The sequence below is a fragment of the Melozone crissalis genome, unplaced genomic scaffold (genome assembly GCF_028551555.1).
Source record: "Melozone crissalis strain CALT ecotype California unplaced genomic scaffold, PUWL_Pcris_2 ptg000013l_1, whole genome shotgun sequence".
In the NCBI taxonomy this organism is placed as follows: Eukaryota; Metazoa; Chordata; class Aves; order Passeriformes; family Passerellidae; genus Melozone; species Melozone crissalis.
In genome coordinates, this window is record NW_026535791.1 from 15,903,940 (window position 1) to 15,916,727 (window position 12,788).

Below are 12,788 nucleotides of genomic sequence, written 5' to 3' on the forward strand. Positions count from 1 at the left end.
GACACGTTCTAGAAAGAGGGCACTTATTTTTGTGCTGCTTGTTCTTTTATCAGTGAAAATAAGCCCTACATTTTAAAAGTCTCACCATGTCTGAAAGCAAGATTGTTTCTTTAATTATATTTTGTAGAAACTTTGTATGACTTTCTGTGATAGTTTAGATCTAAAATTGAATTGCAAGAATGTGCTCTTTTTTTTAGGGGGTGGTTCATGGCAGTGTACTGCTTTCCTTAATGGTTTCTGGAAATGTTATGAAAATGACAATGTACTTGACATTTTAGCTATTTATTAATCTTGACAAAATGATTCCCAACAAAGCTCTTCCAGGACATTTTGTTCAATGATGGCAAATCCTCGTTAGGGCAGGAAAAGGGATGTTCTTCTGCAACAGGGCTTTGCTGCTCTGTGAAGGTGCAAGTGCATTCAAGTGTGTTTACATGCAACTGCATTGAATTGTGGAAGATTAATTTCAGTGTCATTTTTGCCAGATGTCCTCAATCTGAGCACCCCCCCCCCCCCCAGTGTGTGATCAGAAGTGATATGTGTGTATACAAGGGATTAAGTTATTAATTTAGTTTGGGGTTTTTTTCAGTTGAAATATATGAAACAATAATTATTGTGAGGAATTCAAGCAGAATGTTTGTATGTGTAATAATCTCTGTCCTCACAGGATCATATGTGCCACATATTGAAGTTGGGACTGATGTATGTTCAGTTTTTGCTTTAAGTAGGCTCAACTTTTCACTGGAATGTGTGCTCGTTCCTTTTTGTGTTAACTTTACATCTGAGTGTCAGCGTGTAACACTTTCTAGAGACCGGTTGTATTGCAGGATGACTGTGATTTCATGCTAACAAACACTTCATTCATTACATTTCTTCATTCCTAGCCTCAGGGAAGGTGTCTGCTGTCAGAGATGATGATGATTTCAACAGTTTGAGTTTTCATGTAGGCTTCCAGCTGTTCTGCTGTTTGGGTGTTACCGCCCAATCCAGAATCTGAAATAGTGGGCTTTTTGTCAGTAGAGCTCTGGATGTTTTACATTATTGTCCCTATTTTGTCTGTACTGAGTGAGGCACAGGCAAACATGGGGACATGGAAACCTACAGAGAAAGTCTAGATGGAGCTCAGGGAGTTGTCCCCACTGTTCCTTGTGCTTCAAAGCGAGGCCAGCTGAATCCTTGTTCTTAAAATGCGTTCATGATGTAGATTTCAGAACTTCTCTGCACACTTTGCTCCAGTAATTAAGGATTCTTTTGTGAAAAAAGCTTGTTGGAATGCTTCATTTAAGGTTTTTTGGGCACACTTTTAGTTGCCAGGGGTTTATTCTATCTAGCATAGCTTTGATGCAGAGAACTTTTTTTCTTCATGGTGGTTCTCTCTTGCATATTGGAAAACAGTTATTTCTCTCCTAGACTCAATTCAAATATCTTATGAAAATTTTTCTTGGTTTTTATCCTAGATTCTCTCATACTTTTTGATGCTGGCCTGAGCTGTTGTGTTCAAAAGCAGACACACTATGTCCCTCCAGTTGGAGTATAAGCTATGGATAACTGCTCTGACTATGTATTTTTCTGAGTAGTACATCCAGCTAGGAATAGTTTCACTTATTCCACGTTTGTGTCACAGGGAGAAACTTAGTCTTCAGAATCCCATTCAGGGTTTCTTCCAAAAAGTTATTTGGTTTTACATGTTTCCTTTATATTATCTTTTAATTTCTACTCAGATGGAGAATATGATTTATCTGTGTAGAACTAGCACCTTCCTGTGAAGTAATCAACTCAGAGGAATTGATAAATGAGCTTACAGTCTCATTGAAGAGGTAACTTCCCCCTTTCTAAGCCCCTGCAAAAACTTGCAACTTGTTTCCTTAACACCGTAAGACCAAAAATTTTTGGAATGAAGAGTGTTCCCATGAAAAATTTATGAGGAAAAATAGTATTCCAGTGAAAACTGTCTGTGATGTAACCACATTATGAGACTGAAAACTCTTTGGGTTCTATGCATCAGCATTAAATGGGAAGAGCAGCAATGTTTCATTTGCTAAATGGCAGCAGCTGAAAGCAAACCACATAGCAGTGCCTCCCTCTCTACCTTGACCATGCTGCCTCCTTCACCCTGTCCTGGCCAACTCACTCTTTTTCCTTGTCCCCCAGGCTGAGCAAGCTGTGAAGTAAGTCTCAGTGAGCTCATTTTAAAAGAAAAATAAAAATTCCCTTTTTGAAAGGTATTTATGTTTTTAGACAAAGACCTCCTTCCTTGTCCCTTCTCCCTTAGCTGTGTTTTACAGGTGCTGCTCCCTGTGTTGGATGTGCTGCAGACAGCCATGGACTGCCACAGGACCCCTTGGTATTCAGATGGCAGGGACATCTTGCTCCTGTCATTAATTTTTAGCTCTCCTGAAACAAGGAGCCATTTTCAGACTTGGAGCGTGCCTTGTAGTGAAAGTTCAGGGTATACAGAGGTGTTTTTTATTCTGCTGAAATTATGTATGTTGATGTTTTCTAAGTGCCTGTTGGTTATTATGAGATGGACCAGAGTCATACAGGGACAGGAGTTTTGCTGTATTTTGTACCACATCTGGAACAGGTGTTCTTAGTTTACCTAACCGTCTGAACAGTGGGAAGAGTTACACATCTCCTTCATTTATGGGATTTCTTCTGTAGGTGGGACACAAGGACTTGCCAGCAGATAATGTCTGGTATCTCCAACGAATCTTACAGCTTCAGTGAGTGTGCCAAGAATTCAAGTATGAGTGAACTGGAATATTTCTGAGGCTAGCATAGCCATTTCAGTCTTGGCTTTATCAAAAGCTAATTTGTGGATCAAATGAGAGCAGCTGCTGTGTTTGCTTCAAAATCTATCTAAAACATTTTCTACTTTTCTTTTTTTGGGATTTCTCTGTTCAGCTTCAGCTGCTCACTTTACAGAATGTTTGTGCAAATTCTGCTAGGTGCTGTTCTGCTCATCACTTATTACAAATCAATAGAATGCAATTTCTTTTGCTGTCAGTCCTTGGTACACAGGAATAGCAAATTGTAACACCAACTACTCTCCTGCATGTGCCAGATGGTGTCTTAGAGAACATACTGCAGAGGCTTGCTATGCACCATCCTGCAGATTAAGAATATAGGGCCTACTATTAAACTGCTGCAAATCAGCAGAGTGGCACTAAACAGATTGTGCAATCCCAGTTTGCATTAGATGCTATCTGACTCATCAGGTAATTAACAGAATTTGTTGTAATATATTTGCTGAATTTGCCCTGTCTTCTAAAATGTCAAGAAAATTGTTATATGGTACTTGTGGTATAGTTGATATATAGCTCTTGAATAGAGAGGATTTTTTTTTTTGTAAGTCATATTAGAGAAAACCTAAAAGCCTTACAATGCAGAGAACACAGTACAAGTAGTCCAAAATGATATAAATTAAATACAAGATACTGTGTATGTGCATCTGAGGTTGCTTTTGAAAAGCATACTGTGCTTTGGAAACTGCAGCACTGACTGCACGTACAAGAAAATGTTACATTCTTCTAATTTTAAAAAGACAACTGGGAAGGTGAAGTAGGTTTAGTATCTGAACAATGTACAGATATTACATGTTAGAGCTGAAGGAACTGACAAGTGGAAGCTGCTCTCTTGACAGTTCACCATAGGGAATGCTAGCTTGGAATCATTGGCATCATTTGTAACAGACTTTCTTTGAGTGAGTTTGCAGATGTCAACGTGCTACTTTGTGATTGAAAACATGTATTATAATTGATCTAGCTGTAATCTGTTTGTGAGGAGAATGATGTGAATGGGGAAGCAAGGAAGCCTTTTTCTATGAAATGTATCAATAAGGACCTGTCTTTTGTGACCCTTTCTCAAAAAAAGCAGGACTTTCTCAGATATTAAGTTGTAATTTTTATATATTGCTATTGCAGAGTACATTTGGACTGTTTAAACACAATGATAATATAAGTGCCTTTAAATTCCTTAAGGTTTTTCATAGGGATCACATCTAATATTTTACATTTTTTTGAATGCTGTGCACTCATGTTCTCTTTTACATGATAGTTTTTCTTGCAGATGCTGCTGAACATTCTAAAGTCCTGTTGCTATTTATGGTACTGTTTTGAAGTGTGAGCCAAGTTTTTTTTTCTTGAGACCATCCTAAAAATGAAAAAGATAGCTACACATATTAATGAGAATTATGCCAGAGGCATTTGTAGTCAGGCTGTGTCAAAGCTGGTTTTGCTGTGCTTCTAGTGCATAAATTTTGACATGAGAGAGTTCCAAGCTTATTTTTCCACTGCAAGCAAAGTATTTTACTTTTGAGACCAGCTATTGTAGAAATACACTAGAGGCACATTGGCTTCGTCCAGGTAGAAGTAAAATCAATGTGAGATCTGTCCTAAAATTTTAATCATACCTTTAAGATAATACTTTTTCTTTGTGTGGTGCTTTTCAAATTCCCATACCTGTCCAGTAGCAAAGTTTGGACACAGCAGTTATTCTGCTGTTGTCTATTACCCTTTATTTCCCAAAGAATGTATCTAGTAGGAATTTCCCTAATTTCCTTGAAAATCTTGTAGAAAGGAACATGTTATTCCCTGTGAGGAATTGATTTGCACTTGCCCAGCTGTGTGTGGTACAATGTGCATTGCTTTTGTAATACAGTACTTCAGCAATGAAGAAGAAAACATTTTACATTCATATGATCTCACCCACACCATATGTGAAAGCCAATCCTGGACACACTAATGACAGTTGTTTAGAAAACAAAACCAGAAAATAAGGCAAACCTGAAATGTTTGTTTACAATTAATCTGACAATCCTAATGCATAGATTGCCCACCTGCATGCGTATGCTATTTCTGTTCACATTGGTAGTAAGGATATTGTAAATTTCTGTGGAAGCAGATGATTTCAAATGGATTCCCTGAGTGCCAGACCAATGACCAAAACCTTCAGTTAGTTTTTGTTAAAATTTTCCTTAATCTCCCTAATGCTTGAAAAATCTTCCTTGATTCTTACACAGTCATTTAATGCTGTTTCTGTAGTCTTACAAAAATGGATTTTAATTGTGGTTTGTGAAGATTCAGCAGTGAACTGAACTCCTTCAGGACTGAGTGGCGTCTATTGTCTGTTGTCCTTAACTCTGTCCTGCACATACTGGTTCCCCTGTATCAGATGTAACACCAGGGCTTGTTTTTGTAAATGTTGGCTTCTAATTGCACCCAATAATCACACTGAAAAAAGATGAATAACCAAGTATTAGTTTGGAGATTTCATGGCCTCTTGCTCCTTTCTTACTGCACTTAAGGATCCCAGTCACTGCCCTTGAGCCTTCAGCTTCAAACCTCATCATTGGTCTTGTCAGACTGTTCTGAAAGCAGCCATACACACCTATGCCTTCATAAATCCCCCTCCTTACTTGCTTATGTTCCCCTTCTCCTCCTGCACTAGTGCTTTTTGCTTGTGGCTGAGAAAGAGCCAGGCTTTGGTGGGGAAGTGTGTGAAGGACTTTTCTGGGGATAGGATGATGTATGGCAATGAGTGTGATGTCTGGCTCCTTCAGTGTGCTGTTTCTGCATGATGCTTTCCAGTGCTGCCAACATTTGTATACATGTGATAAAAGTTAGTTTAATTATCATCAGGTTATTGTTTTTTAAATTAATGCAAATGCTATTTCTTAATAGAAGTAAATAGATCTGCTTTGATTTTTTTTAATTGTGATTTTGGAAGCTGTGTGGTATAAATGTAGTGGTAGGTCAAAGTTTGGATTTCCTCAATAATTTATTTCTGTGGTTTATTGTGTCAAAATATAAACAAGAATGCAGTTGTCTTTAAAGCAAGTAGCAAATTAAGTTTGTCTCTGAACACTAATCTTAGTCTGGTGCAATCTGAGTTTTTTGGGGTTTATTTCAGCTTCACAATTCACAGAAGCATTGGGATGTAGGCTGGATAAATGTTTTAAAATTATATTTTGTAAATATATTATGTGACTGTATAATGTATTTATATTACATTAACTGATGCTGGGGAGTCCACTCAACCCTGAATAATAAAAGCCAGTTTTTATGTTGATCAGTTTAATGTGAAATACAAATCCACAACCTATTTTTCTGGTTTATGTTGGTTGTTTTTTTGAAGGATTAAATTTTGCAGAGAAAAAAGAAATAGGTAAGATAGATGTATAATATTTTATATGTCAGTTAAATGGTCTGATATAAACTCTGTGTGGAATTCTCTGTTTTTCAGCTGTCCAGATTAGGGCAGTACAGCTTTGTGTATTTTCATTTTGGAGATAAGCTCAAAGAAAGTGTTGAATGGCCAGATAGCTAACACTTCAGAATTTAATAATGTGCTCTTATCTCTGTGTTTCACAGTGACAGAGTCTCTGGCCCAGTCTGTAGTCCACCATTTAAGATGGATAATGCAGAAAGATCTTCTTGGCCAAGATGTTTTTCTTATTGGGCCTCCTGGGCCTCTCCGGAGATCGATTGCCATGCAGTACCTGGTGAGTGTGTAGGTTTAAATGTGTTGGAGACATTGTTACTAATGTCAGCCATTCTTATACTAGACAAATGGTAAAAGGTAGTCCTAGAGAATCTTACAGCAAGCTACTTAGGAAGTAAATAAGTTTTTTCATAAGCGTGCTTTCCAAAGCTCAGTTTTTGTTCACAGACAAATAAAAAGTACAGACATTTTAATACATGTTTTTCTGCTTAAACTCCAGGGGAAAAAAAAGAGTTGGAAAACTGTGTTACCATATGCTATCACAAATGGAGAAACAGTTTGTTCTCGGCATTATGTATGTTACAAGATTAAGATATCTGCCTTGTGCTACAGACAACAAATCGTTTTTGCTTCATTGCATAAAAAAAGAAATGAAGGAAAGGATTTGGGAGAGAAGTGTTCTGAGTAACATTTGGGAAGAGTTATTCTGAGTGTTTAGAAAGAGTAGATGCGTGTATGATCCTCTCGTGGAATGTGGGAAGGACTTGTCTACAGCCATCTGCATGAACCATGGCTGCACCATGCACAAAATTTCTCATTTAAAAAGTCAGTGCCCTTAAAATGATCAGGAGGGGGGTGATGTCTGCCTCAAAAAGTGATGTGGGTAGGACTAGGTCTGCTGTGAGCTGTATCTGGAATCTGATTGAGCAGAGGGAACACAAATGGAGGTGTATAAACAGTTGTCATAAAGATCAGGCATTCCTTTACAAATCAAAATATACTAATTCAAAGGCTACCTCCCTGAGGTAAAGCATAGAGGAGAAAGCTACAAGACTCTGAACTTTGTCAAGGGGAGAAAAGGTTTTTTAATTCAGCAAACCAGATGCTACTTGCTGTGCTATTGACAGTTTGATGTGTTCCTTAAAATAAATGATAAGAGATTGGAATAACCTAAAAAGAGGACTTGGAAAAACACCTGATATCCAGGGATAGGATATAGAATGTACCTTCTTATTTATGCCACAGACTGTATGCACTTGAGATCTATTAGAAAGGCTGCCGCTTACTGATTCAATGCCAAGCCAAAAAATTATGTGAAGGCTGGTCTTTCCATGTGAGCTGATACATGCTCTGGTGCCTTTAATGAAAATATACAAGCCTGGAAAACTTCTATTTGCTGTTGCTGAAATCTGTTACGCAATCCTTCACAGGGCTAATTGTTGAAAAACACTCTTTTTCTCCCTTTAGTTAAAAGAAAGTGCAACTATATCTACCTGCAACATAAAGGAATTGGTGGCTTTGTAACCCAGTAGGCACTGCAAAAGTGGAAAGAAAATAGTTTTAATTGGGTTTCATATCTTTGCTTTATTTTTTTCATACAGCTGTAGTTGAAAGCTGCCTGTTAAGAGAGGTCTGTTAAATCAATGACATCTTTAATCGAGGAATAAGGACTAAGAGCATTTCATTATGAATCAGTTTCCTAAGCAGAATGCATGATAACCCAGATATGGAAGTAGCAGAAATATCTGTTGTAAATACATGGGGGAGTTGTTTTTATTCCTTTAAGATTGCAAATTCTAAGCATATCTCACATTGAATGAAAATAAGAAAAACAATAACCCAAGGGTTATACTTTCTTTAATAGCCTTTCTTTAATAGCCTATAGTTTTACAGATGCAGGGTGCATCTCATTACAGCCAAGGAAGAGAGGATAAGAGTAATACAGTTCATCAGTGTACTGGTAGGGCTTGTGCAGGTAATAATCACAGCTACATCATGCTATAAGTGGTAATGAACTGTGAGAGTTGAACAGAAAACTTCTGATTTTTATTTGTGATTTGTAGATGCTGGCTGTTTTTCAGAGTCTGGAACCAGAAGATTAACCTACAGGATGTTACAGATGTTCAATGGAAAGAGTATATAGCTCTTTTAGAGTAGGTTTGGGGAAAATAAAAGTTTATTGAGCAGAAATTCAAACCATTTTGTTTGAGGAAGAACACGCTGTTAACATTTTAAAAATAAGAGATACTAGATTTTGTCCAGATTTATTTCAGATCACTGTGCTGCTGCCTAGAGCATTTTTTGTACAATTATACCATTAGGTGTGTTCTTAAAGTTCAGTAACTCAGGTTCTAGTGTTATTTCTGCAATAACTTTAGGCTGTTGTCCTCAGGAGCTGACAAAGCGGGAGGTTGAATATATCGCACTGTCGAGGGACACCACAGAAACCGACCTCAAACAGCGGCGAGAGATCCGGGATGGCAGCGCTTTTTATCTTGACCAGGCACGTTGCAGTCACACACCACCTAGTCATGATTGACAAGTAGTTTGAAGGAAGTCATGGTTTATATTATGAAAAATCAATGTGTGGATTGTTGTGTTTCTAATCCAAGTAGAAAGTCCCTTGCACAATAATCTCGTTATTGTCATAAATGTTATCTTTACTCAAATCTAAAACTACTCTGTTTCTTAAGAGTACTACAGGGTTGATTTAGGCAGATCAGTTTTGGTAAGAGTAAGGTCCATTCCGTGCAAGTTAGATAAGCACTGCCCTTGCTATTGTCTCTTCCTCAACATTTGCAGTACATTAGGTGTATTCCTGAAATGAATCTTCTGATCAAGTTTAATTGTGAAAGCATCTATTCATGTGTTTAATGACTGCTCTGTGTTGTGAAGCCCAAGCACAGTAAAGGGAGACAATTGGGAGATTTGATTTGAAACCTCACTGTTGACCTGGAATAAAATAATGATTTAACTCTCTTGCCATCCATATTGCTCCAGACCAGTAGCTGATTTGGTACAGTCACAGAATGACTTGGGTTAGGTAAGATTTCTCTTCATAGGTTATCAGTGGAATGTTTCCTTTCTGCTTATGCAAGTAAAATTCACACTTCATGTGTAATGTCTGTTTTCGTAGATACCTAAAGTTTTTACAGAAGCTAGGTTTCTGGTTAGATAGGATGGGAGAGTTGCTATGATGTAGTATGAATTTAAAGGAGTTATCTAAAAGAGTTTTTGGTTGGTGATGCAATAGAGGTTAATGATATCACCATCATAAAGGTGTTTCGTGAGAGAAAACCGGAAACTTTGTTCTCTCTTTCAAAGAAACATTTTTCTTTTTTTTTTCTTAAATTCCCAATGATCTCCTTTTCAGCTTCCAAATTTTCAAGAAACCTATAAGTAGATTTTCTTGAAACCGCAGTAAATGGCTTTGAGCAGTGGAATATCATCAGAATGAAGAATTAAAAATTAATCTAAATATGTTTTATTTCAGTTACTTCTAGGACTTCAGATTATTTCATGCTTATCTGGAAATGTGAAGATTGCACAATAGGAGATCATTTGAAGCACTGTACTGTGTTTTAGGGCTGTAAATGGCTTCTCATTTACCAGAGGATCAGAGCATTTGTGTAGGTTCTGGGATTAACTCATAGACTATTATCACTTCCACACCTGTCTGCTGTTATGGGCAGCCTTATCCTCACCCTTGGTACAAGGCAACTGACTCATGGTGTAATAGCATTAATTAACTAACATCTGTAAGAGCCACTGCATCAAGCACTGTAAGAAGCTCACTGAGATGTGAGATGGTCTGTTACTTGTGTATTTGTCTGTAGACTTTGATCTCAGACTTGGATTTGTACAAAGTGAGGCTGTCTCACTCTGCTTTGAGTCATCTCACTCCAGCATGAACACTCTGGGAAGATTTGCTTCTTAAGATCAAGGTCTAAGATGACCACCTTCCTCAGTTGGTTAGAAATTTTCAGTTGAAAGGTTTTTGCCAGAATCCAGCACAGCAGTACTTCAGACCAAGACTTTGCTTTAGCAAGACACCAAAGCACTAAAATCTGTCGGAATCTGTTGCATCTTTGCTGAGCTCATGTTTTACTCATCATATTTGTAACCAATGTGTGTTTAAGCTTTGAATGGAACTTAGGAAAAGAAATACTTGGTATTTAGATGAACACTTTTAAAATACTGGAAATATGAAAGATCAGTCTCCTAGATAATGATGTTCCAGCTGAGGTTTTCTCATCCTGCATTTTTGTTACATGCATAAAATATGGTACATAGTTATGTTTAGAACCATCATAGTCTAATTATTCCATTCTATTATTGAGCTATAAAATTTTACAGATTACACTGATGCCTGAATTTCAATGAGTTAATTTAATGATTTTGAGGTTTGCAGATGCTGTACTAATTCAGAGCATTACAGAAGCCTGACACTACTCTTCTTTAAACTACAAACCATTAACTGAGATCAATAGGAAGCACAAACAAAATATTCCCTAAAGAGCTTGGATTGCTTCAGTTGACATAGCTGAGACAAAGAAAAGGTGAATTCATGTGAGTGACTGAAAGTAGTAGACTCTCCTTTTCAGATTTTTGTACCATTTCCTTTCTCATGCTTGCTCTTCATGTCACCCCAGAGAAGACAGCAGAGCTTGAAAGTCTGGTTTCCAGGACATACTGTGTCTGAATTCTACAGCTTCAATAAAACTTATCTGTTGTTTAAGATATAGGAGGCTCTTTGTAAGCAAGTCATAATATAGTAATGTAGTTATTTTACACTTTGAATAATAATATACTGTAACAAAATCTGGCGTCTTGTGACCAGAAAGAACTTTAATTTAGTGACTCATTGCATTTGCAGACACAGAAAGGTTTACAAAGTTGTCTCTGAGTGACTGTTAAGATATTGTAGTTGTTTATAGCTCCACATTTAATAGTGACAGATTAAGTGCTGTAAATTATTATCTCAGAGGTTTCAAAACATCTGCTATATTTTAATATGAAGTTATGGAATATGATTGCAGATAATTAAAATATATTGGAGAGGCAGTCCTTTGGAAGCAGTTGTTGAAATTCCATATTGAAGTATATATTGAAAGGCCAGCATATCAAATACTCTTGCATATCAGTATTTCTTAGTACTAGAGTGAATCAAGTGGGAGAGTTGGAGTTAGGTAGTTAGAAGAGATATCTGATGAAGGCTGAAAAAAAAGGTGTTAATTTACCTCAGAAATGGATCATTAAAATAAAGGTAAACATTGAACTATCAAATTCACTGCCAATTAAAATCAGGTAAAATAAAGAATTTATGATGAGGTAATGGTGAATTATTTGTCTTAATTCATGTACTGACAGCAGAAAATTTTGTTTGGTTGTCTTTACTTTGGGCCATTAATTTTGGCTTTCAGCTGTTAATTCACTGTTAAAAGCCTCAAAATTGTCATTATTTCTATTACTGAGCTAATTAAGTAACCTATTGGTTTTATTCTCTAATTTATTGCATGGTTTAATTATATTGTATATCAAGGAATTAGAATGACTTTATATTACATAAGTATTCAAATGGCACCTTCAGATTTTACTTTTATTGATAGAAGACTTGTCTTGCAAAATGGTTTTCTGCCTCTATAAATCTGACAGTTAAGCTGTCAATTTCATTGAACCAGTAAGAAGATTCTAATAGCCTATTGTATTTCCAAAAATTAGGGAACTAGATTTGAGGTTTTTTGTCTTTTTTTCCCCCCATTTCTATATAGTTTTGCTTTTTATTTTGTGTGTACAGCTACATAAGTTACATCCCTGGTTTAAATTCTCATTACTGCAGCCTTCTGCATTAATAATTATTAAATCTAAGGAAATCCTACATTATTTTAATGTAGCAGGTGAATTTGGGAGAGCAGCTAATCCACTTTGTTAGTGCTTGAGAGGTGTATTTCTCCAGGATTGTGTTTCAAAGGACATTGTCCAGAATGCCCATTTTTGTTTACTCTCCATCTTCCAGCATTTGCATTAAATGAAGGAAGCTTCCCAAACACAAACCATTTAATAAAGTGCACAGTCTTTTCTGTTCAAGACATTCAACTTAACTGAGGCTGGAATAAGTAGAAAGATGTCATAAGGTTATTTGCTGAATAATTGAAAATATGATGTAATGTTTTTGAAGATTTGCTGATTGAACTGAATCCACTGAGTGGATATATATGTATTTCACTGTAATTTCTGTCTGTACAGAATTAGACTCTGTTTTGCAGTGTCTTTGAACTACGTGAACATACTCATTTTAGTTCAATACTTTTACATCCCTAACTGCACCAGCATCCTAACTTAAACAATGGCAAAATGTAAAGTTGATTGTCAAGATACCAGAAGAATAATCTTCTGACATGGCTTGAAACACTTCATGTAGCAAACAATTAAACACCCAAAGTGACAAAAATTACTTCTTAAACTATACTGTCTGTAAAATGAACAGAAATAACATGAAATCCCCTGGAGTAGCACTACTCAGTCTGGAGTTTGGCTTCTTTTAATCAAAGCAGATTAAAAAGGGA

The 12,788-nt window shown here is 36.6% G+C and overlaps 1 protein-coding gene across 1 annotated transcript in view; it reads left to right on the plus strand.

Moving 5' to 3' along the window:
- The window catches only part of VWA8 (von Willebrand factor A domain containing 8), a 182,787-nt gene that overhangs the window by 16,343 nt on the left and 153,656 nt on the right, over positions 1 to 12,788 (plus strand). The window contains exons 3-4 of the mRNA XM_054271880.1: positions 6,372 to 6,502; positions 8,615 to 8,725. Of these exons, the coding sequence (XP_054127855.1) occupies positions 6,372 to 6,502; positions 8,615 to 8,725 (242 nt within the window). The remainder of the gene's footprint in view (positions 1 to 6,371; positions 6,503 to 8,614; positions 8,726 to 12,788) is intronic.